Below are 26742 nucleotides of genomic sequence, written 5' to 3' on the forward strand. Positions count from 1 at the left end.
ACATACTAATACAAATGTCCTCACACCTCTGACTTTGTTTCCTTGTAAATATAAGAAAAACGGGAATCTTTCGGTGAAATTTTTCAAGAAATACGTTTCAGATGGTATAGATTACGATTAAATCGGAATTTAATGTGAGAGGAAAAAAAAAAAAAACGATGGGTGTGCACACGTTTACTGATACACATCACAGTTTTTTTTTTTAATTTCAAGTTTCATTATGTAGATATATATATGTGATGTGTGTCAGTATGTACGTGTACCTATCCACTTATTTGTTTTCACTAAATTCTGGTATTATTGTAATCTACACCAGCTGAAAGGTATTTGTAGAAAGATTTCACCAAAAAATGTTCCATTTTCTGCGAGTTACGAGGAAACGAAGCCGACGCGCATGAAGTTTCTGAAACTATTCTACGCAAACCCTGAAAAACATTTTCACAACAAATTCCGATATGCCCACGGGCATATGGCGTAGTGGTTAAGAGCGCGGGCTACTAACCCCAAGATTCCGAGTTGGATTCCAGGCAGTGACTTGAATAGTAATAATAATAACAATATCGAAAAATACCTTAGGAATGAGAACCCAGGTTCGAAATTTCCCCAAGACACCTGATGAAGGCTGGAGGGTATATCAGCTGAAACGTAGTGTTAACAACAAACAAGATGAGGACAAATATCCGTCAATTGTAAATAATGTAAATAAATTCCGATATAATTGGAATCTACATTAACTGAAGCATATATATGGAAAATATATTTAGAAATATCCATGTTGCTGGAAGAGACAAAGTCGGTGGTGGGGACACACTTGTGTAGGTATGGAGAAAGAAACAACAGCTAAATATGATTTCCATTTTCGAAGTAATTTTTATTTTACATTCGCAGTATAGTCTTAAATACAACGTTGTGACTTGCAAATATTAATGACTAGCAGAAATACCCGGCGTTGCCCGGGTTAAAGAGAATAATGAAATCTAAAAACGCCGTCTAGACTACGCATCATCTTTATATATAGAGATGTATATACACACACGCACCCAAACACACGTATATATATGTATATCAATATAAATATATGAAAGTCAATGAAGTTTCGTAAAAGAAGGTGATCATGTACATACTTTCTTGCTGTTTTGATTATAACACCTCATTGTAAACTATGTTCCTTGTTTTCCCTTGTGGAGCATATACAAATAGGTTTTTTGTTGCTGCCCACTCTTGAGCAGCCAACATACAGTTGTCCATGTGAGAAGCAGGGCTCTTCCAAGAGAAGACCAGCTACAGACAGTGTTTGACCCTGATATTTGTTTATGGACATGGCAAAAGTCACACGAAGGGGGAATTTTAGTCTTCTGAATGTAAAAGGAATGTCTGCTCCTGATGGAGTAAGAGGAATTCTTGGAATAAAGACGTCATCCCCTTTTGCACATCCAGAAAGAATGGTAGCCTCGATAACGTGTGACATCATTTTCTAAATAATGCTCATCTGTTATGTTCGGGTTAAAATTTCATCAACATCAAAAATATATGAATTTTCATGGGAGTTATGGCCGTTATGCAAAGAATATAATTTCCAAATTTCATAAAGATCCATTCAGTACTTTTGACGTAGTTTTGGATAAGAAAACAAATGACTAATGTGTGTGTTTGTGTGCATGTGTATGTGTGTGTGATGGGTGTATATATGTATAGATATCTGTATGCATGTATATATGTATATATGTGTACATATTACATGTACATCTATATATATATATATATATACATCTATACATATGTATACATATACATGTATGTATAGATCTATATATATATATACATATACGTGTACATCTATATGTATACATATACATCTCTCTCTCTCTTTCTCTCTTTCTCTCTCTCCCTTTCTCTCTCTCTCTCTCTCTTTCTCTCTCTGTGAAAGTATCTGTCACTACAGTATCGAAATGTGATTGTTTCAGTTAGTGGAATAGTTTCATTTTTAAAGTGAAAGTATTTGACATGAGTGTTTTTGTTTCACTTTTGACACGTAATACTTAAATAGTGGAGGAGATATTATGTTGCCGTGTGCTCGAACTCTGCAAGAAGTTAATATTTTTTTTTTACTAAAACACAACTGGAACCCTAAGTAAGGCATGTGTAAAATTTGAATGAAATCGGTTGCGTAGTTCTCGAGTTTTAGGGATTCACACAGACAGACAGACAGACAGACAGACAGACACACATTCTCATTTTTATATATATAGATGAAATTTCTTTAATATTAAAACAAATGCACAAGTTAAGTTCTAGATACGATCTAATTATTTCAAATAATTTGATTTTTAATACTCTGTGCGTTAAATATGTTAACACTAACTTAACTTCTGTTTTCTGTGCTGATGGCGCCTCTGAACTATTTATTCTTTAAACCAGGCATGAACAACCTGAGGCCTACGGGACTTTCTGAATGGTACGCCCAACGAAAATTTACCTTGAACGTTTTTAGTAACACGGCTCGCCTAATGATGAGTCATATCTCAGCAGTCTGCTTCTCGAAAAAGGTGTCTTATGCCTGCTCTAAACTCATCTATTTTTCGACACCCAATGTATAATTTTGTACATTAACTTTATGATTTTTCTATCATCTCTTCGGGAAGTCAGTCGAAATTGATTTCGCTGATGGGGACGTAATAAGACCAAAATATATCAAGAGTTGTCTCCCATAGCCGTTGAAATAATTTAAGCAACAGGCTTTGTGACAGACACAAGACCAGAAGTCTCTGAAAGGGGACACGATTGATTATATCAATCTCAGTACTTGACTTAGTACTTTATTGTACCGACCCCGGAGAGATGAAAAGCAAAGTTGACCCCGCAAGATTAGAACTATGAACCCAAAGAGCCGGAATACACATTACAAAACATTTCGTTTATTGCGCGAACATGTTTGTTAAAATGTAAGGAGCTTGATGCCTGTAGTAGAAACAAATGCCGCCTATATTAGAAATGAATGTAAACCACAACGAGATTTGAATTCAGAATGTAAAGAAATGTAATGATTATGCCTAGATTATAGGCGCAGGAGTGGCTGTGTGGTAAGTAACTTGCTTACCAACCACATGGTTCCGGGTTCAGTCCCACTGCGTGGCATCTTGGGCAGTGTCTTCTGCTATAGCCTCGGGCCGACCAAAGCCTTGTGAGTGGATTTGGTAGACGGAAGCTGACAGAAGTCCGTCGTATATATGTATATATGTATATGTGTGTTTGTGTGTCTGTGTTTGTCCCCCTAGCATTGCTTGACAACCGATGCTGGTGTGTTTGCGTCCCCGTAACTTAGCGGTTCGGCAAAAAGACCGATAGAATAAGTACTAGGCTTCGAAAGAATAAGTCCTGGGGTAGATTTGCTCGACTAAAGGCGGTGCCCTAGCATGGCCGCAGTCAAATGACTGAAACAAGTAAAAGAGTATAAGAGTAAAGATTAAAAGTGAATGCCAACATTAGCGAGATTTTGACTCAGAATGTAAAGAGATTAATTCCTTTGTTGGAAATAAATAGAAATGATAGAGCGAAAGAGAGAGAGAGGGAGAGGGAGAGAGAGAGAGAGGGAGAGAGAGAGAGAGGGAGAGAGAGAGAGAGGGAGAGAGAGAGAGAGGGAGAGAGAGAGAGGGGGAGAGAGAGAGACCGACCAACCAAGGGAAGCAAGTCAGGTGTGACTAAATACACGCGTTTATTTCCGACTGCGGACTTCTTGCTATTCATTCATCATCGTAAGTGTTCAATTAATGAACAATTTCAGTTCAATTTTTTCACATGTATTAATTATATATATACATATATACAGAAACAAATAAGGGTTTTCCATTGCAAAACTAAATCAACAGGGACAGTGGGAATAGAAGGACGCTATAATAATTACACGACGTAATAATAGAAACCGGCGTATTTATTAGTAGTTCAGTTATGAACACCTTACTCATTAAATTTCCCCATTATTAATATTAATTAGATAAATCCGCAATTTTTATGTGACTCCTCTTTCCCTCACTCACTGCTCACTGGTTAAATGATGTATCTCTGGTGTCTGAGAGTTAAAGAATCTTGTTGCTGTTCTATGTTTTAACAGATTGCCGGTATGGCCATCGGTGTTTAATTCCAGGTCTATTTTGATTCTGTTGTCTTATGATAAATGGTAATTCCAATCACAACCTCCCTCTTATCTTATTTTCAGACATAGTATATATAGGATTACATTATTCAATGTTTCCTTCCTTGTTTAAGACGGTAGTATGTGGTTTGAGGGAGAGATTTAGTTGCTATTTCTAGCAGGTTTAACGATCGCTTAAAAAGTTTCCCCTATTTACCTTTTATACAAAGGTATTTTATGTATGTGTTGGTATGTGTATTCTCTTTTAGCGTTTGCTTTTAGCTTCAAAGAACTCGTCCTTATATTTAATTAAAGTAAAAATTAACATTACTTCAAAACAAAACGACTTGGAATTACAATTGATTATTTTCCGACCGTTTCTAAGCTGAGTGGTTGGTTCACAGGCTGGAACTAGTTCCATCCTCATCCCTTGTCTGTTGCACAAATAGCAGCAGACTCGGGTTATTGATAAACCAACGACGAACCCTGTACAACGGATTTTCTCATTTTGACTATTTATGTGCCCCGTGATGAACTTGCTGGATAATCCGTTAAAATCTAATGTGACGGGGAACAGAATCCAAATTTTCCGTCTTTGTTCCTCTATTCAGATATAGAATTGTAGAAAGAAAACTGTTCTTGTATTTTATACAAAAAAAATTTGTTGCATCCGGCGTCATTATTATTTTTCGGAGGTATTGTTTTCGGTCGTGTTTGTTTGTTTATCCGTGGACAAGATATCTCAAGAATCGCTGGATGGATTGGGATGGAACTTGCAGGGATGTTTGGCCTCGTGACTGGCACGAACTGATTAGATTTTGGGATCGATCCGGTCTCGGATAAGGATTCTGGATTGTTTTTCCTGCTGTTTTTTAAACTTAATTTTTAAGAGCGATCGGGTTCATTTTTAGTCTGGCTAATTCGTTGATGTTGCCAGTACTACTAAAGCAGCGCGAACCCGAACGCGCAGTCGCGCGTCCGCGCTAGCTAGTCTTGAGTGGTCGATCCTAACCCTAACCCTATCCCTAACCCTGTCCCTAACCCTAACCCTGTCCCTAACCCTAACCCTATCCCTAACCCGCGTGTGAAAATGAATACGTGTTTAGGGTTAGGGTTAGGATCGACCACTCACGACTAGCTAGCGCGGACGGTCCGCGCTGCTTTAGTAGTACCGTGTTGCCTTGGCGGAGGTTTTCACTCTCTTGAGTGCTATTTATTTTTTAAAATTTATACTAATGCTAGCTGCAACATAGCCTTATGTTTAAGAATTTCCCATTGCAACCATGTGACTCTAGGTTCGATTCCGTTACACGGCAATTTAGACAAGTTTTAGATTGCCAGTATTTTATGAATGGAATTTGGTAGATGGAAACTTTGCAGAAGTTCATCATATATATCTTTATTCGCCACACTCAACTCTTGGTCCTATGCATGCTGCTTTCTCTAGCTCATGTTACATCCATTTCCCGGATGCTGTGTGTAGTGATGCAACTGTTACACGGCGTAATTACTGTAGTTTTGTCAAGACTTTTTAGATGGGCGTCGTTCATCGATTTGGATTATTCTGCACATTAGTGTCAGTTATTCACTCCACCCAGGGGGGTCATTCACCATTTAATCTGTCATGGCGTTACCACACTCATTCGTCTTGTTTACAAATACAGATAAATATGAACTTATCTCTCATCTGTCTGTTTATCCACTCGTACAATGAGTAGTAATCGATTGTTTGACGTTTCGTTGACAGATTTATCCATTAACAGGTTATCTACCTTTTAGCTTCCGAGTAGATCTTGTCACATTCGTGCCTTTCCCCAAGGACATTAGCAACGTAAGGAAAATGAAATAGCTATTACAAAGGATGAAATCCAGTTACTGATAAGATACAGAGAGCCCTCCTCTTTTGTAGCACCTATTTTCAATTGTTTCTGTGTCCTTAATTAAGACTATCGTGGGGTTGGGACCAACAAAGCGGCTTTGTCGAAACCTTATCCTCGTCATTGCCACCAACACCTCCTTGCTTTTCCTTAAGAAAACTGTAACTAACGAAGACTCTACTCCAATTGAATAGGTGATGAATTGGAAGAGTCATTTAGAGTGCCAGATAAAATGCTTTGTAGTATTATTCTAGCTCTGTATTCTAAGTTTGAATCCCACTGAGGTCAACTTAGTTTTTTTGTTCTTTGAGGGTTGATAGATAAAATACCTCCCCCATTGCAGTGGATTAGTGGAATTGTTAAAGCAACATACAAGATATCTGGCTCTTTACCATTGATCACAAGGCTTTGGTTGGTCCAAGACTTGTCAATATTTTTCCAATCCATCCATCCAGTTTTGTCACCTGCTAAACCTGGGAATGTTGTCAGAGTAAAGTCTTAAGGCATCGTCTTCATAGAGTCCTATCAGAAGCAACCATCATTACACTTTCCTGCTGGTCCCTAAGAATGAACAATTGAGACTATAACTATTATCTGACCATCTCATTCTTAGTCTACCCCTATATCTCCTGCTAGTTGGCTTGGCTTGAAGAATCTGTCTTGCAATCCTTTTTTATGGCATTCTGACCACATGTCTGTAGTACCAAAGCTGTGACCTTTCAATGTGGGAAAGAGGGTTACATTATTCAGTGTGTCTTTCTTGCTTGAAGCAAATAAGATGTAATTTGAGGGAGATTTGGTTATATCTTGCAGGCCAAGCAGCTGAGTTAAGGAATGTTGCTATTTCGTAGTAGAAGGGAGGTAAAATAAAATACATGATGTGAGATGTAATTAGAACGTGGTTGATTATGACTAATTTTAAACAACTGGGAGTAATTAACACAGAAAATTTACCAGGAGGCACTGAAAAAAAAACAGTTTATTTTCTTAACCTGACCCACCCTGGCATAGTGAATGAAATGTCAGATGTAAATCATGGAAAGAAGGGTGGACTTATTCTAGATGATAGGGGTGAGGTGATTATATGGTTGGAATTATGGAAGACTGATGACGATGATGTGGAGGAGGATGATGTCGACGATGATGACGACAATGATAGTTATTTATATCATATCACTTTCCTCGTCTCTATTTTTATCGGATGTGTTCTAATCAATGTGTGTGTATGTTTGTATGCTCTGTGTTATATATTCATGTATGTTATCATCATCATCATTATCATTAACATCTGCTTTCCATGCTGGCATGGGCTGGACAGATTGACAGGAGCTGGCAATTCTGAAGACTGTGCCAAGTTCTACTGTCTACTTTGGCAGCTGGACATCCTTTCTAACATCAACCGTTTTACAGTGTGTACTGTACTGGCTGCTTTTCATGGGGCACCAGCAGAAGTGAGGTCACTTAGTAACTTACAGGACAAGAACCTCGCAACTGAGGTGAGAGTAATATTAAGAGAGGTGGGTTTGTGTCAAGTAACAAGGGGTAGTTAGAATAGGATAGAAGGACAGAAACACACACATATATATATATGTATATATATATTCATATCATCATCATCATCATTTAATGTGTTTTTCATGCTGGCATGGGTTGGACAGTTTGCAGAAAACTGCACCAGCTTTCTGTGTCATTTGGCATGGTTTTATGGTTGGATGCCCTTCCTAACATCAACCTCCCTGTGAAGAGGACTGAATGTTTTTTTATGTGGCATGAGCTCAGGGGAGGTCAGTTTTGGTATAGTTTTTACAGCTGGATGCCCCTTGCAAATGCCAACCACTTTACAGTGTGGACTGGATGCTTTATATTTATAAATATCTATATCTATCTATCTATCTATATATATATATATATATATAATGCCTGTTCATGAGGGGTTCTGTCCCATCAACCTTCTCCCCACCTACACATCATCCCCTAGCACCCAAAAAGTACCCAGTACACTCTGTACTCTGCAAAGTGGTAGGTGTTAGAAAGGACATCTAGCTGTAGAAACCAACCCAAGACAGACAATGGAACCTGGTGTGGCCCCAGGCCTTACCAGCTCCTGTGAAACTGTCCAACTCATGCCAGCATGGAAAACAGATATTAAATGATGATGATGATATGTGTATACAGAGAGAGAGAAAAAAAGAGTAGTGAATTGGCAGGGTTGTCGGAGTATCAAACAGAATACCCTGGTGTATTTATTCTAGCTTTCTGTGCTCTGAAGTCAAGTCCACCCTTAGTCAACAAAGAACCTGCCATCATGTACTGGGACTAATTCATCTCTTTCTCTATTTCTTTCTCTTGGAATTGGCTATGCTGCATTGTGAGAAGGGCTATAAGAGACCCATTCATAGCATCCATTTGTGCAGAAATGGAGAAGGGTTGAGCAAAGGGTTTGCAAATTCTTCTCTAAAAAAAAAAAAAGAACCTACTATGCCACTGGAACTATCCAAAGTTGAACCAATATGCATGCAGAACATGTAAAGGAAATAAGAAAACAATAAAAGAAACTATATGTCTATGTTTTGTGTGGTTATACTGGTTGTTTTTCTTTATCATTGTTGCTTTGTGTTTTTTAATCATAGTCTGGAATTTAATAATCATTCACTGAATATAATGTCGCTTTGTGTAACACAATAGCAGCTACAATTGAATAATAGTCTCCTTTTAAAGAAGAGTAACCAGGTCACTCAATCTGTTAGAAATAGAAGCCGAATCTCCCTCTACTCACCACTCCATTGTCTAAAAAAAAATGAAGGACGCTTTGGATAATGTCGTCCTAGATACACTAAAAGATATGGTTGTTGCTGGAACACTTTTTGATCATTGGTCTGCTTGATTAGCCTGACTTGGGGTTCAAACAACAACAACAATAACTGAGGTACCTACTGAGGGACAGTCATTGAAATTAAGACTGCTTATTTTGATCCTAGGCCATCTTCTGGAAAGTATACTACTGGTTGTGATTTAGTATTTGTTACCTACTCGCCTTAGAAGTTCTTTGATACAAAAAAACCCCATCTATTTTAACCCTTTTGATACCAGCTCACCAGAGATCACCCTTAATTCTATGATACAAACTTCCTGTTTCAGAGTGATCTTAATCAATCCTTTAGCTTCAGCTCATCAAATCTTGTCCAACCCTATGTGAACATGGAAACCTGGTGTTAAATGATGATTATGATGATATGAAAATATTTAGCAAAACAATTAATGAATATAATGTAATGTCTCTATTTTCTAGATGTCTAAATTGATCAGTCAGGAGACTTTTGATGATGCTGTTGTTGAAAATATTGAAGAATTTGATATGAGCCCTGAAGAAGCTCTGGACGATGCCCTCAGCCAGTTTAAAACTCAGGTAATTTACTAAATCATTATATTTTTTATAGAATTCATAAATCAATTAGCTTTCGTTTTATAATGTTTTGTGTGATTTCTTTCTCTAACTCACTCTTACTCTTTCTCCTTCTTTTATGCAGGATGTAGATTTGAGTTTAATTGTGAAAGACACCCAAGTCTATTCCTCGGAGAACAATGGTCCTGTAGTCCATACCTCTGTAAAAATAACCAACCAGTTAAAACAGTTCCTGACTGATGATAACATCAATGAAGTAGAATTAGAGAAACTGATCATGGATTTTGTCAAAGAATGTGCAGATTTTGCCAAAAGTTCCCTCGCTGGTACCAATGGTGCTTATACTACTTTATATAAATTCTTGCAAAAGCTACAAAACTGCCAGAACAACAAGTTATTACAGATGTTTATAAATGCTGTTTATGTACTTTTGGTGGGACAATCTAAACTAATGAAACCAACAGATACGAAATATTTCTTGGAATTAATTGAGCTACATCGTGCTGACATTAATATTTTGCTACAGACTATCAAAGTAATTAGTACTTCTTGTATTACTAATGAAGCTAACAAGAAAAGTTATATCGATGGTCAAATTGTTAGTAAGGCAATGGACTTACTTAGAACTTACAAAGATGAAAAGGAACTTGTGAAAGCTATCTGCTCCTTATTCTGTGTGTTAACAGCCGATGATGATTCATCTGTTCCCTTTGGAAATGCTCATGAAACCTGTAGGTTGATAGCAACTGAAGATTTTGGTCTTCTTTTGATTTTGGAGCTATGCAAACGTAAGTAGGTCTTGAAGTATTTGAAACATTTTTTTGTAATTTTTCTTATTGTTTATCTTTTATCTTTTATTTGCTTCAGTCATTAGACTGCAGCCAATCTGGGGAACTGCCTTGAAGAATTTCAGTCAAACCAATCAATCCTGGTACTAATTATTGTAAAACCTAGCACCTATTACTGTATGTGTTTTGTAAAAATGGTTTAGTCAGAGGGATGGAGCAGGTCTTCCAAGACTGGTGACATTGATTTGGTCAATGTTCAATATAAACATCAGTAAGTCAATGTGTGCTGGTGAAATGCAGAAGGGAAGGAAATATTTCATGGGGTTGCTCACCTGGAAAGGACGGATTGAGCATTGTGATTATTGTGGAGCCTGGAGTGGGTAGGGAGCAAGACAGTGATGGGCCTGTGGTTCTCAAACTGTCAAATACCAAGTCCTTTTGAGAAAATATTAAATATTCCAAACCCTAGCTTAAAAGTACCAGTTATTTTCCTGAAGACTTCATTGTTTTCAAAATTTATTTGAAACACAGGTAATGTATTTCAACAGAAATATGAAAACAAAGGGTTAAATCTACAGAAAGCCAAAAAGAATTGTCCTAAAAGACCATTGTATCTTGTATAATAAGTAAGATAATAGAAATAGAAAATATGAGTTGGTATTGTCATTTTTGTTTTTCTGTTTCAGATTATAGTAAAGATACCACTATTCTTAAAGAACTCTTCACAACACTTCCTACATTGTTAGTAAGAAATGAATTCTGTCAGCAAGTGTATGAATTTGGTGGTATTTCATTCTTGACAACTATATTCCTGGACAATTTGGAAAACGCTGTAAGTGAATTTTATTTTATAGTAGGCACCAGCATGGCTATGTGGTTAAGAAGTTGGCTTCTCAACCATGTGTCTTGGAGTGGAGGTGTGTGGTTTAATGAATGGTTAGGGTGTTGGACTCATGATCGTAAGATTGTGGTTTGAGTTCCATAACTGGGCAATATGTTGTGTTCTTGAGCAACATAGTGTTGGTGCAATATCAAAATCACTCAGTACACTCTCTGAAGTGGTTGGCATGCTGTAAAGACCATGTCCAGACAAAGTGGAGCTGGCCAGCTCCTGTCAATCCATCCAACCCATACCAGCATGGGAAATGGATGTTAAATGATGTTGATGATGAAATATTTTTAAAATGTCCTGTCTTTTTGCTCATGTTAAATGTTTAAATACTGAAATAGATTTATTTTCTCTTGCAGTCAATCTGCTCAAGAACAATGACCATATTCCAGTGTTTAGCTCGAAATGATGTGGTTAAAGATGCCATTGTGACATCTGGAGTGGTGGACATTATCTTGGTTGCCCTCTCGAAACATGTGTCGAAGCCACCTGTGTGTGAGGCCAGCTGTGCACTGATTGGCGCCCTAGCATTAAGGTCCCCATCTAATGCTAAAATCATCATGACAACGACCTTCCCTCAGTTATTGGTTCAAGTGATGAAATCACACCCAGATTCTGCACATGTTCAGGTAAGGACATTTCTTATTCTTCCTTTCAAATGAATTAACTCCTGTACTCATTTATTTAGTCTACTCTTCTACCATTTCTGCTAAACACAACTGTTTAGGATCATAACTTTGTGGAAGGGAGACGAATCAGCCTATCTCCATTATTTCTTTACTTGTTTAACCATTTCTTTTTGTTTTTGTTTCAGAAATCGGCTTGTATTGCCGTACGCAATGTAGCTTATCACAACTCAGAGTACTCCGGCACTTTCCGGGAACTTGAAATTGCAGATTTGGTTAATGCAGTACTTGCTAAACATAGTACAGCCCATGATGAAGCCAAAGCAGCACTTAGAGATCTGGGCTGTAAAGTTGAGCTGAAAGAGCTGTGGAAAGGGGAAAAGGGCAGTATACCTCAGTAGGATGACTGAGGGCAGGGCTCACCTGCAAACCTCGAATATAAAGTTGGAGTAGAAGCAGTTTAGGTTGTCAACTACAAAAGAGTTTCTCTCTATGCAAAAGGCAGACTGTTTTCAATGTGTGTAAGGAGTATGGTCTATATAGTAGAGAGTATGCGTGTTGAGGCTGGAGAAAAATTAGGTAAGTTGTTGGGACATATCATGCTAAACCTTCATGAGGGACAAAACACAGGTGAGCTGGGGAACACAGCTGGGTATCTGGAGATTACTATGTTATGGACATGTGATAAAAATAGATAGTGGTGTGTACTGATGATAATTGAAGGGGACTTGTGGCAGAGGGAAACTTGAAAGAGAGTAGTAAGGTCAGATCTCAGAATGTTGTGCTTCAGAAAGGAAATGACATAAGATCAAATGGAATGATGGTATGCAGTATCGCAGACTGGTCTGACTTCTGTCAGAATGGAAAACTTGATATTAAAAAGACTGAATATTATGTCAAAACTTATTGAACCACTATGTTATATGTGTGTGTGTGTACAATTGTGAGCACATATGTGCAAAACAAGGTGGAGAAAATAGTACTTGAATACCAGAGGTAGAGTGAAATGGTATTTTATTGCAGCTGAAAAGCCTTTGCAAACTATTACTCACGACGGTTGCTTTGATCTGTGAAACTCTGAGTAACAGTTTGTGAACTCCTTTCAGCTTCATCAAAATACTATATATATATATATATATATATCTTTTATCATTTACTTGTTTCAGTCATTAGACTGTGGTCATGCTGGGGCACCATCTTAAAGAGATTTTAGTCAGCTTCAGTACCTTTTATTTTTTAAGTCTGTTACTTAATCAATCGGGATCTTTTGCCAAACTGCTAAGTCGTGGGGACGTAAACAAACCAACACCAGCTGTCATGTGGTGGTAGGGTGACAAAGACACACACACAAAGGGGTATATATATATATATATATATATATATATATATATATACGATGAGCTTTTCTCAGTTTCCACCTGCCAAATCCACTCACACAGCTTTGGCCAACCCAAGGCTATAGTAGAAGCCACTTGCCCAGGGTGCCACACAGTGGGACTGAAACTGGTACTTTGTAGATGGGAAGCAAACTTCTTACCACACAACTACACTTGCACACAAACACACACATACATATATACATGGTGATAATATGTATAAAACTGCACTATTTTAAATAAGTGAGAAACACCTTGCTCAGATCTGTTTGATGCTCATTTTACATGCCACTGTTTGACGACCTTATGTCTACATCATGAGATTGTAGTATTAAGTGACATGTTCTAAAATCTCCAGTTGCTAAGTTAATCCTGACCATACAGCCATAAGTTTAAATCTTCACTTATAATGTATTTCATTGTGCTGCTTCGTAAGGGACATAACTCTACTTTGTCTAGCTGAAGCTAAGTTACTTCAGTGTTGAGAGGAAAGGTATCCAGCTACGAAACAGAAAAAATTCCTTCAACAATAGGTAATGCTACTAAACTCATCTCATCCATGCTAGTATAGAAACATTTACAGAAATAATACATTTTACTTTTGCTCTATTGCAAACAGTGACATTTTAAAAGGACGTGTACAATGCATGTTGATACTGAACTAAACATCACATTTAAAATCCAAGGAAAAGTAAAATGAAACAATAATATTAGTATTGTAAAAATGTTTAATTCATACAGTTTGAATACTGTCATTGTGAAGAATATAAAAACTGAAAGTTGTGATATTAATTTGTCTCTTTAGTTTGTTTTTATTTTTAATTATTTTGTTACAAGTTTATTTTATATTTTTATTTACATTCTTGAGCAGCCCGATCTATGAATGTGTGTGTGTGTGTGTGTGTATATATATTACTGGAGTTGCTGGATAAATAAAAGAAAAGCTACGAGTGGAGCAATGTCTGCTTCTGGAAAAAAATTTGTAGCCAAAATAATTTAAAATAAAATGTTTTTCTTTTCTTTTTTCATATATATTGTTTTTAATATCATGGTAAAAATATATATCAAATGTGGAACAAAAAAAAAACATAGATTAAGATAAAAATTGACTACAGTAAGTTATAAAGTGATGTTTTAACATGAATAATCATCTGATTATTGAGCAAATTTTGTTTCTAATTTTCATACCTATTGGCTCTATATGTGTGTTTAGTCTCTTTTTTTTTTTCTTATGTTTTCTAATCAATAGAAGCTTGAAATTCCAACTTGGCACATCTATATAAAAAAAAAAACCTTTTGTATCTGTGAGGTTAAAAATATAAAAAAAAAAAAAGAGGAAATTCTCCAGCTGATGTTTTGATAATAAGTTTCTACATGTGTCGTGTCTTTAAAATATTTACTTTTACACAATATGTAGATAGATATTCACTTTTGATTATTAATTCCTTATTCACGTTTAAATTAAAAACCTTTTTATTTCTGTCTGAATCCACTGGTTTGCCTTTTTAGCATATATATATTATATATATAAAATGCATCTACTAATCAAAACTATCAGGTAGTTATATATATGTGTGTGTGTGTATAAGGAATTCCTTAGTAACAAATCAAAACTGATATTGTGTAAATAATGTCAGATATGTAAGTGTGTATATATATATATATATATATATATATATACATGAAGGTGAATCATTAGTTTGCAAAGCTCTTATGTTTCTCATTTCAGAGAGAAAATTAGTTGTGATCTTTTAATCACTATAATTTAGGTTTGAACTTGAAATTTCAATTTAGTTGTCTTTCTTGTTATGTTAACCAAAGCTGCACCACTTTTAGTTTACTGTAAAGAAGAGCAACGTTCAGTGATCCATTTCTTGTGGGTTGAATATGTATCAGGAGCTGAAATCTATCAAAGGCTTTCAGTAAAGTGTGGGAATAGGGTCATGCTATTACAGATTGTCGATGAATGCATTGAAAAAGTTTCAAAAATGGTCACACAAGTGCCACATATCAAGTAACCAGGTGCCCAACCACATTTTGTGTCGATGGTAATACTGAACATATCCATGTCATGGTTCTGTTAAACAGATGATTGGATGACTTGATGAAGTGAGGAATAATATTCAAATTATGTTCTGCTTGTGAACTCCTCCATAACTAATTTGGCTTCAAGTAAATTTTAACCCTTTAGTATTTAAACTGGCCATATCCGGCCAAAATATTCTACCTGTTTTATGTTCAAACTGGTCATATCCAGCCTCTCATATGTACTCTGCAATGCCATTCTAAAAATAAACAATCACATCTTTGAAATTTCAAAGCCACAAGATAATGATTAATTCAAACTATGTGAATAAATAAGCATTACATTTGACAGAGTAATCTGAACGCTAAAGGGTTAAGATGGGTTCCAAAACAACTCACACAATTGTACAAGCATTCAATTTTGAAATCTGCCAATGACTTAGAATCACTATAGCAATGAAGGTGGCACTTTCTTGAAAGAAAAAAACAAAATCATCATTGCCGACAATTTTTTATAAGTGCATTGCAAATGACTGACTCACCCTTTGTATGTAATATTTATTTAATCCACAATGAAAGTCATAGAACAAATAGAAATATAACTTCATGTTTATCCCTTTCACCCATACATCGTATGACATAAATACACATACAATGAAAACGTGTATGGAAACATTATTGATGTTGCTGCTAAAATCAGTCGGGAGTTAAAACCAGACTTACAATTTGAAAGTCTCCAGGTCTGATTGGAAATTGAGTCCCAGGAGATTTTGAAATTATGACAGTTTGGTTTCTGGTCACATGTGTTTCCTTACCCCAAATAGTCTCAGCAAAACTAAGTATGTTGTCTGCTTACACATAATAGATGACTAAATGTTTGTCTTATCTCTCTTGTAAAAACATATGATAAAGCATTGTCTGGGAAGGTGTATAAACTCAATGTTATTTAGCAACAAGCAGATAATATAAATCAAGAGCATGGAATTGCAGATTCCCATTTTCTTTCATTTTGTTTTTTTTGTTTTTTTGGTTTTTGCTTTTGTTAATTACATCAGTCTAAATTAACAAAAAAAAAAAATCAAGACTTAAACAACCGTTTTACATTTTGTTTAAATTGTTTAGAATTGGCCAATCCAATAATTACTAAGAGTAGGAAATAAAATGCCATTAGTAATGCAAATTTATGTTGACTGAACCATGACATACGATTCCGTAATCTAGAAAGACAAAATGAAAAAGAAAAAAAAATCATTAATTAAAGTTCAGTATAAGATATCTTGAGGAATGAAATATAGGCAAAGATGTGGCTGTGTGGTAAGAAGTTTGCTTCCCAACCATATGAGTCTGGGTTCAATATCACTGCATGGCACCTTGGACAAGTGCTTTCCACTATCGCCTTGGGCCAGCCAAAGCCTTACGAGTGGATTTGGTAGATGGAAACTGAAAGAAGCGCGATCTTTGTGTCTGTGCTTGTCCCCCATCACTGCTTAACAACTGGTGTTGGTCTGTTTATGCTCTTGTAACTTCGCAGTTCATAAAAAGAGACCAATAAAATAAGTACCAGGCTTAAAAAAAAAAAAGGACCGAGATTGGCTCATTTGACTAAAGTTCTTCAAAGTAGTGCCCCAGCATGACCACAGTCTAATGATTGAAATAGGTAAAAGAATATAAGTGATAAAAGACAATATCAGGTATATTTCATCTCTTACTTGTATCAGTCACTGTACTGTGGTCATGCTGGGGCACCACTTTGAGGAGTTTAGTCGAACAAAGAGACCCAATACTTATTTCATTTTTAAAGTTTGCTACTTATTCTATCAGCCTCTGTTACTAAACCACTAAGTTATAGGGTGTAAACAAACCAGCACTGGTTGTCAAGTGTTTGCTGGACAAACGCAAAGACGTGTGTGTATATATATACACACACACACACACATATATATATATATACACACACATATATATACACACACACACACACACATACATATATATACACACGTGGATGTTGAACCAGCAAGGGGAAGCTGCTGATCTCCTCCCCTGTTCAAAGGTTATAATGGACACGGGTTTGTGTATCACATAGCTAGCTAGAGGCGATGGCCTCTTGGAGCTAATCAATGGCAGCATTCGAAACCACAATCTAACAATAATGAATCCAACACCCTTAACCACTAATCCATGCACCTCCACAAAAGCAAGACTAATAAAGTCTAATTCAAACATGTGAACAAATGTGAAAAGGGAGACAAAATTGTCTACTTACTTGTTATTAGATGGTTTATCAGCATAGACGAGCAGATATTTGACTCTTATTACATCATTATTTCTGATTACATAGTATTTCTCTGGTACTTCACCAGCAATACTATTAGGTAACAGAGCACGTGACCGTTTCAACTCAGTGTCTCCTAAACAGTATAGAAAGAGAGAGAGAAATGAAGAGTTTGTTTATAATTTTACATCTTTTTTTGTCTTGTTGAGTAGAGCAAGGTTAAATATTTTGTCTTGTCGAGAAGAATATGGTTAAATATTCAAATTGTAGTAGATAAACTATATTCAATGTTTTATGCAGGATTGTACAGTTAAGAAGCTTTGCTTCCCAACCCAGGCATGGATAGAAAAGTGAACATTAAAATAATGATGATGATGATGATGATGATGATATTGTACAGAGTTCCTGAATACTCCTTCACTAAACATTGAGCATTTCCATTTCACAGATGGTAGCAGAGTCCTGTATTCTTTCTGGATAATTCATCATTCTTTCATTCATCATTTAACATCCACTTTCCCATGTTCACTTGGGTCAGATGGAATCTGTTGGGGAAAATTTTCTATGGCTCGACATGGCTTGGCAGAGGGATGCAGTTTCCATACTCATACCTAGGAGCAGTTAAATTATGCCCTCTTAAATTCACTTCCATTTCTCCTTGACCAGATCCAGTAGAAACTCTTCTCAGTTGCTCTGCTATTACTTTAAGAGTTCTGATTGTCTTTCTCCCATAAATAAATCTGTATATGACAATGAAGAGATTAAACCCCAAGACAATGATTTCTGGATTACAGAATGTAACCCAAGTAAGATAAGAAAATACAGTTTATGTCTTGGAGATTGAGGAACAGGCTGTGTTTATACTCACCTTTAGGTTGACATTTGACAGAAGGGTCATCAATAATTTCACATACAGCAACACAACTCAATCGATTGCCCAGCCAGCTTTTTGACCAGCCTAAACCAGCAGGACTGTAGTGTAGAGAGACAGATAGCTCACTTGATAAGTAAGTACCTTCTCCAAATATACCATTCTGCAAAGAAAAAAAAAAATTTTTAAACATACAAATACAATTGATAATCTTTTTTGAAACAAATTCTGAAATCAAAAAAAATTCCTGAAAGCCAAAGTTTTTTTGGATGACAGAAGAGCCACATACAAAAAATTCCAGAAAACATTCAAAATTTAACCTCCACAAAATTTTGCTTAAAATTTTTTAATATTTAAAAATGATTTTACATTATAACAATTTAGAAACTTCGAGAGATATGAAGTAAATTATTTTTAACAGTGGACGTTTGCAACAGACTTGGTAGACACCCACAAGATTATCCATCATCTTTCTAACAATAACAACAACAACCTTGGGCACCTTTTTGAATTCCATGTCTAACACTCGTGGACATACTTACAAAATCAAAAAATAACACAGCATCCATGACTTTCAGAAAGAGTTTTTTACACTCAGAATTGCTGAAGCATGGAATAAACTACTTGCATCAGTAGTTGGCTGTCAGGACACTGCATCCTTCAAAACTCCCATACTTCCTGAAATTCACCAACAGTACACTAGTCATTGTTCACTTCCTGTGCATCATTCTATGTACTGTCCAGTGTTGAGCACTCATTCTGATTGTTTGATATTAACACACACACACACACACACACACACACACACACACACATATATATATATATATATATATATATATATATGTGTGTGCGTGTGTGTGCATGCACATGCGGGTGAGCGTCTCTTTGTCTCAGCATTCGCCCCCACCCCCACCTCAACTGCTTAACAAGTGGTGTTGGTTTGCTTATATTCTTGTAACTCAGCAGTGCAGCAAAAAGAGACTGTTAGAATAAGTATTAGACTAAAATCAAATTGTAAGTACTGGGGTTGATCAGTTCAACTAAAAAAAAAAGAAGGCAGAGCCCAAGCATGGCCGCAGTTCAATGACGGAAACAGGAAAGGTTAAAAGATGCACAAGAATCTATCCCAATTACCTTATTCATATGAGAAGCTAATCCTGTGTGGAGGATTGAATAAAAGTTTTCCACCCGGCTACCATGATAGGCATACAGTATTTGTCTCCCTTGTTGGAGTTGCTCAAACTTCGATTGACTGAGCTGACTTGGAAGTACCTCAAACACGTGACTTGGTTCCACTGATGTAGGTTCCCGGCTTTCGGTCAGGCTCAAAATGTCGTAATACTGGAAAAAAGAAGGCAGATACAGGTAAAACACTGAGCTATAGGAAGGAGGATGTCTCAGGAACAGTGGCAGCTCGTGTGTAGGATCTGCGGAACTGCAGCACCCACTATTTCCATTCAATACTATCGATAACATTCAATATAATGAGTCCTTTAAACTTTAATTCTTTCTTTATACTTGTGCATTATATAATCCTTAAGCTTAATGTCAGTAGCCATTTCCTAGTTTATGAAAAAAGTCCTTATATAAAACTGTGTGCTTCACAGTTCCAGCAATGAAGTGTTTGGTTGTTGTGAACACGCTCACATGTCCAAGATAGCTTCACACTAGGGAGAGAGAGCACTAAGTGAACGACAGTGCCGGGTGAAATGTAGTGTTTCTTTTTGACTCCACGTGTGTTGTGCCTAAAAACGTGCTTATATTCTTGAAAGTGATAAAGTGTAGAATTATCATCATTGCTGAATGTTAATTTCCCATGCTGGTATGGGTTAGACAGTTTGAAAGGAACCAATAAATCAGAGGATGCTGCTGTGCTCCAATGCTTGCTTTGATATGGTTTCTACATGTGTGTGTGTGTGTGTGTGTGTGTGTGTTTGCCTCCACATGTGTTGGCATTACATTATTCCAGCAGCTTTGAATATTTGTTTATGCCTCACATAAACAATATGTCGTGCTACACAACAACTCAGTCTGAGAAGACCAGTGAAATAAAATGCCTAAGAGTTGGTGCCAGGAAGAATAACCAGCTGTAGAATACTATCTTAAGAAGCCTTGTCCAGCCCATGCCAGCATGGAAAAATAGACAAGATGACAATGATGATGATGATGATGATGATGATGATAATAATAATGACAATAATGATGATGTTGACAATGATGATGATTATGATGACGATGATGATGATGACAATGATGATGATGATGATGATGACGATGATGACAATGATGGTGATGTGTTTAAGAAACCTGAAGAAATGTCACAGGGGAAGTTTATCATTTCTTCACTTTAGAATTGGTAAATAGAAGAGTAAGTAGGAATAAAGAGGTAAACAGTTCCTTACATCATTTTTGTCTCTTGTTTTAAGAGTGAAATATTTATTGTTGAAGTGCCACATAAGTAAATTTACTGTTGATTCTGGTAGACTGTCAAAAGATGGCTCCAGCTGTGCCATGGAAGGAATATCTTTTACAGCTTGTTCCTGCAAGATACAGAAAAATTTTAAAAGAAGATTATTAGGAGGAGAAAAGGGGGGAAAGTGAAGTAACTGGAATGGAAAGCCATCATTGTATTCACAGAATAAAATAATAAAAATAATAAAATAACTATCTTTTGTTTGATTTTCTGAGGAGAGGAATTACCATAGAGCAGTGGTTCCCAAACTTTTTAGAGACGCGACCCACTATTTATGACACCAGTTTATGGTGACCCACTTAACTCTACTGGGTAAAAACATTAATGAAAGAAACAAATTTATTTCAGATTACATTTTCATTGAGGCCTGTGAGAAGGATGAGCTTGTTTCTTGCTACGCTCAATAATAGAATTAACATCAGGTTCAATGATAAAACAACCAGTCTGGTATTGAAAACATGAGTCTTGAACTATCTCGATAGACAGCAGTTAATCAAAGCTAATGCGTAATTTTATAACTTTTTGCGACCCACTAGGATTCCAATCGTGACTCATAGTTTGGGAACCACTGCCATAGAGGACTGAGATATGTGGTGCATTGCTGTACTTGAGAAGACCTGCCCACCACAACAGAACTGAGATCTTAAAAGCAAGGTGGCATGTAAAAAGCATTGGTGTGGGTGGTGGTGTCACATAAAAAGCAATGGTGCTAGTGCCATGTGGATTCTTGCATGTTGGCAAATGGAAATGTTAGTTTCACCAATATAATTCTCCTTGCATTTGGGGCAAGTAATGCAGTATATGAGGTTTGGTGTCTTGCAGTTTGTATTTGCTTTTACTTTGAATAAGAATCCACTCTTAGATTTTATGTGGGTGTTCCCATCTATATACTTCTAGTTATTATTGTTGCATATACCACATCTGCTGTCTCCACACTCCTTTACTGAGAATTCTGTTTTGTTCTCTGATGTGAATTTTGCTCTTGTAAGTTGTTTTTTAAGGTTTTTTCCCTGGCGTTTACTATTTCATAGGTAGCTTTTGTCTATCAGTTTTCTCAAATTTGATCACACCAATACAAAAACCACACCTCTCTACCTCCTCCAAATTAATGACTACAAAACAATGAAGAAACAAGACATGGAAATGCAATTATAATTTTTACTGAAAAAAGTAAAAAACAACATTTGGTTTTTTCAATTAAATGTCAAAGAAAACATTTGGTTTTTCAATTAAATGTCAAAAACAACATTTGGTCTTTCAATTCAAATATAAAAATTATTTTTCCTTCTCCACCCTAAAAGGTCACTAAGTACTAAACAAACAAATCTGACCATACCAATGCTTCTTTATCACCCCATCCTTCTCAAACTTTTTCCTTCTTTCTTCTCCCTTGCTTGGCAAACCCCACACTTTTATACACACACACACACACACATATATATATATATATATATATATATATATATTCTCTTTTACATATTTCAGTCATTTGATAGCAGCCATACTGGAGCACCACCTTTAGTCGAAGAAATCAACCCCAGGACTTATTACTTTTTTAAAAGTCTGATATTTATTTTATATAAAATTGCTAAGTTATGGGAACATAAACAAACCAGCACCAGCTAGTCAAGAGGCAGAGGTGAGGACTAACATACACAAACACACACACACACCTTCATGATGATCTCCCACACAGTTTCCATCTCTGAAATTCACTCACAAAAGCATTGGTCAGCCCAGGCAGGGCTTCTTGCAGAAATAGGAGACATTTGCCCAAGGTGTCACACAACATGATTTGAACCCTAAACCACACAGTTGCAAAGTGAACTTCTTAACCACACAGTAATGGTTATCATAGTCACAATGTTTTAGCTGAAATAAATGCTGATATATAATCCAGACTAGTGTTACTGTCTTGGTTACTGTAACAGCCAAGGTGATGTTGCTTAACTATAAGCCAACCCTGATTGAGCAGACCTACACTTAACAGTTTCCCAGCTGTGACCTTCCCATCTTGTTTTCAGATCTAAATGTATCGATAGCTAACTCTGCACTATCTAACACACCTGTGCTTGCTTTCAGATGGTAAGAGGTGATTTGAGAGGGATTTGGCTGCTATTTCTAGCAGATGGAATGCAAAGGAATTCTAGCCATGACCACCTTGCATTTTTTTTTAAAGTGTCAAGGACTATACTATTTCATGTGTCCTTTCTTGAAACATTGTAGTAGTAGTAGTAGTAGTAGAAGAAGAAGATGGTTTTGTTGTCATTGTTGTTGGTATTGTTGTTGTCAGTTATATTAGATTTGTTTTCATTTGACAGTTTAAATCATGAGAAGAATGTGGAATTTGAACCTTTGCAGGGCTTCTAGCAGAAATATGTGTTGTTATTGTTGTTGTGGTGTTGGTGATGTAGTTGTAGCAGCAGCAACATCAGCAGCAGTCACCGTTGATGTTTAGTAGTTGTAGTAATTGTTGTTCAATAGCATTTGTTGTTGTTTTTGTTACTGTTTAGTACACCAATCATCTCTATTCAAAAAGAACTATTGTCTATGTTGTTGTTGTTGATGTTGTTGCAATTATTATTGTCTTATTTTCTTGTTATTTTTATATCTGTCTATGATATTATTTTTATTGTTGCTGTTGTTGTTTGTAGTTTTATATTCCACATTCCTGTGGAATAGTCTGAAACCATTTAGAGCTTGCAAGATATGTCCACAAAATAGCTTTAAGGTGTTAGGTAGAAAAGTCATTGAAAATTCAGTGGCTTCAACATTTTCTCACCCAGATATGTTGTTATTGTCATGATCAGTTCCTGACATCTTAATACCCTCCAAAATGAAGAAAATAAGAACCCTAACAGAACTTCACCTAAAGACATGTACGTGTTTAGCTGCAAATTCTAGTTCTTCATTTTAGAAACAGCATTTTGTGTAGGTTATTAAAATTTCCCTTTCATTTTCATTTAATGGTTCCTATTTCATTATTAACTCGTACTGGTTTGTGAGGGGAGTTGTTAGCTGTTTGGTTAAGTGTATACTTAATTTGTAATCTTTAATTTGGTGAAATCACTAATTTGGCACCCTTCAGGCTCTAATGAAGCTGGACTAACAATTGTCAGCCGGTGCCAGTTTAGTATTGCAGTCAATATAATCGTCTATACGCCTCTCCTAAACGTAATGTTTTTGTGTCTATGTTAGAAATTATAATTATTACAGGGATGATTTGTTGGCAGAATCGCTACAGCTTTGCGGAACTTATTACGGTTCTTTCCGTACTGAGTTCAAAACCCGGCGAACTAAACTTTACTTTTCATATCCCCGGGTTTGATAAAATATAAAGTACCAGCCAGACACCGGAAACCGATATAATCGACTAATTCTGCCCTAAATTTCAGACCGTGTGTCTATTACAAACAACAATAATAATTATTATTATTGCCGTTGTTTAATTATTAATGAGTAAAGATGCTGTAATGAAGTTTGTTATTGTTTAACTGTCAAAGCAGACGACAACGATTCCAATCCATGAAGAATGCCATCGAGATTAGGGTGTCATTTATAAAATCGAGGTTAGAGAGAATGAATGAACGATACAAATGATAGCATCTCGTCGGAGACAGAACGAAGGTCGGGCCAACGAAAGCAGCTCGTCTCTGTGCGATTCTTCAGTTTACTTAAAATAGCAGTCAAATCTCCCTCGAATTACACCGTACTGTCGTGCACGGGATAAATTGAGTCAAGTGTGAAATGCATTTGATCAAAGACGTACCTGATCAGGACTGAACACTCAAATAAATATAGATAGATTAGCCAGATCAGATGGGTAGATAGATAAATAAATAAATACACAGACAAATAGAGAAAGGAAAGAAACAGAAGATGAGACGGAATGAAGAGAATTAACGAAAGGGGGAAACAAAAAGAAGGGATACAGACCAGTGCCTTCTTGTCTTTTTCGAAACCTTCTTTGATAAATGCCGGAGGAAACGGTCTCAAGACAGAATCATGACGATAACTATGGACGGCAGCCACAAACAGACTGATGGTCAGATCACAGGCGACGGGATCGCTGTTCACTCGTTCTAATACAGTTCGTTTCCCGTCGGGTAGAGGAGGATTCGATTCTTCTTTCTTCATTTTCCAGCTGCTTTCTCAATACTTTCATTCATACACACGCAAATAGAATATAAAAATAAAAAATTAAAACTGAAACTCGGGTCAAGACGTACATATATGAATGTCTAAATTATGTTTGTCTTGTCGTGTACATTAAATAAAGAGAGAGAAAAAGTGTTGGAAACGGCCAGAAAAGAGAATGTAACAATAATAGAAGGCGACATGTTCAAGTGATAGAGCTTATCACGAGCCGAGGAGATTAGCACGAACAAGGTAAAAGGCGAGTATTAGTAATTAAATATGAACCAACAACTTAGGATTTTCTCGTGAGTTAGGGTTGTTCTTCAACAATTAAATTTTATTGATTGAAACCAGAGGTAATTAAAACAATGATTCGTGGTGGTGGTGGTGGTGGTTGAGTTCGTCAATTAAAAGCAACAACTTTCCTCGGATTCTGGATTTTATTTTGAGATGTAATTCCATGGACGGAGAGACGGGTGGGTAAGAAATATTTCTTAACATTTACAATAAAATATTTCAGTGTATTATATTTTTTGTTGTTGCTTGTGTTACATGGAAATAGAAGATGTGGCAAAAAAGAAAAAAAAAATGTTTTTAGCTGTGAAGTTTGTTTCCTAACTATATGGTTCCGGGTTCAGTTCCACTGCGTGACACCTTGGGAAAGTGTCTTCTATAGCCCTGAGCTGACCAAAGCCTTGTGAGTGGATTTGGTTGACGGAAACTGAAAGAAGCCTGTCGTACACACAAACCCACACACACACACGTATAATCAAAGATAAAATCTATATAGGATTTTATCAAGTAGCTAGCATGTAAAAAGCCATTTAGGTAAAAATTAATACAAAATATTTAATTTTATAAATATGATTATAATAAGGGCAACTACTAAGTAGCGTCACATGCTAGAAGAAGACTCCAAATGGCTCTAAAACTACCTTATTTTCACATAGGCACGGGCTGAAAGTGAGGGAAATGAACAAAAAGGATTTTTTTTTTTTAAAGGTTTAGCTATAGATCGATTTATGGCTAAACCTTTTAAAAAATCTGTTTTTTGTTCATTTGTGATAAATAAATTAGTTTTAGGACCATTTGGCGTCTTCTTCTAGCATGTGGCGCTACTTCGTAATTGTTCTTATTATAATTATTATATATATCCTTTAAGTTCGTTTACGGGAAACGTTTTGAATATGCATATAAAAGCTCCGATCTATTATGCCGGCTACAGCAATGTCAAATGACAATACCAGTTTCTTGGGGCCGCACCGAGCTGTACCGATATAATGTAGGATACTACAGACTATACCGTAATCATCCCAGGAATACGGACTATGATCTTAAGGGACAAGTAATTTGTGGAAACGCACGTAGCGATGCATTAAAATATTTATAAATTCCATATAAGGAAATTATTATTATTATTGTTGTTGTTGTTGTTATTATTATTTCTATATGTGTGTGTGGGGGGAGTTTTTGTCTGTATTTGGTCCCCACCGCTGCTTGACATCCTGTATTGGTTTGTTTACGTTCCCGTAACATAGTGGTTCGGTAAAAATTGACTGATAGAATAAGTATGAGGCTTTAAAAAATAAGTCTTGGGGACGATTCATTCGACTAAAAATTCTTCACAGTGGTGCCCCAGTATGGCCGCAGTCTAATGACTGAAACAAGTAAAAGAGAAAAGATTGCATTTTATTTTCAGAATTGTAATATCTTCTATGTTTAAAACTTAGAAATCTGCAGAAATTTTCGAAAATAAAAAATTATGGAACGGAATGCTCTTTCAGAGATTTTGTCCTACTAAATGTGATCAAAGGGATTTAAGCGAAGAGTCTGGTGAGCTCAGTGGTCAATCAGTTTCTTTAGTCTCACT

The 26742-nt window shown here is 36.3% G+C and overlaps 2 protein-coding genes across 5 annotated transcripts; one reads left to right on the top strand and one right to left on the bottom strand.

The window, feature by feature from the left end:
* The first annotated feature begins 3603 nt into the window (after positions 1 to 3603).
* Positions 3604 to 13880, top strand: LOC106877367 (armadillo repeat-containing protein 6). Of its 2 annotated transcripts, none has more exons than XM_014926254.3 (6): positions 3604 to 3752; positions 9296 to 9412; positions 9534 to 10197; positions 10884 to 11029; positions 11446 to 11715; positions 11901 to 13880. In XM_014926254.3, the coding sequence occupies exons 2-6, from the start codon at positions 9296 to 9298 to the stop codon at positions 12111 to 12113; spliced, it is 1410 nt and encodes a 469-aa protein (XP_014781740.2). In that variant the 5' UTR covers positions 3604 to 3752; the 3' UTR covers positions 12114 to 13880. The 2 variants fall into 2 exon arrangements, with proteins under 2 accessions (XP_014781740.2, XP_052829902.2); XM_052973942.2 differs by lacking the exon at positions 3604 to 3752 and adding an exon at positions 4640 to 4824.
* Positions 13799 to 25486, bottom strand: LOC106877368 (protein mono-ADP-ribosyltransferase PARP16). Of its 3 annotated transcripts, none has more exons than XM_052973937.2 (6): positions 24672 to 25486; positions 20665 to 20802; positions 19397 to 19603; positions 18257 to 18422; positions 17380 to 17524; positions 13799 to 15373 (listed from the first exon to the last, which is right to left on the bottom strand). In XM_052973937.2, the coding sequence occupies exons 1-6, from the start codon at positions 24870 to 24872 to the stop codon at positions 15283 to 15285; spliced, it is 948 nt and encodes a 315-aa protein (XP_052829897.1). In that variant the 5' UTR covers positions 24873 to 25486; the 3' UTR covers positions 13799 to 15282. The 3 variants fall into 3 exon arrangements, with proteins under 3 accessions (XP_052829897.1, XP_089220630.1, XP_014781742.1); XM_089364504.1 differs by having other exon boundaries at positions 13799 to 14363; positions 24672 to 25479; XM_014926256.3 differs by having other exon boundaries at positions 13799 to 16330; positions 24672 to 25479.
* Between the last annotated feature and the right edge of the window lie 1256 nt (positions 25487 to 26742).

The sequence above is a fragment of the Octopus bimaculoides genome, chromosome 16, assembly GCF_046866305.1.
Source record: "Octopus bimaculoides isolate indiv1 chromosome 16, ASM4686630v1, whole genome shotgun sequence".
NCBI classification, from domain to species: domain Eukaryota; kingdom Metazoa; phylum Mollusca; class Cephalopoda; order Octopoda; family Octopodidae; genus Octopus; species Octopus bimaculoides.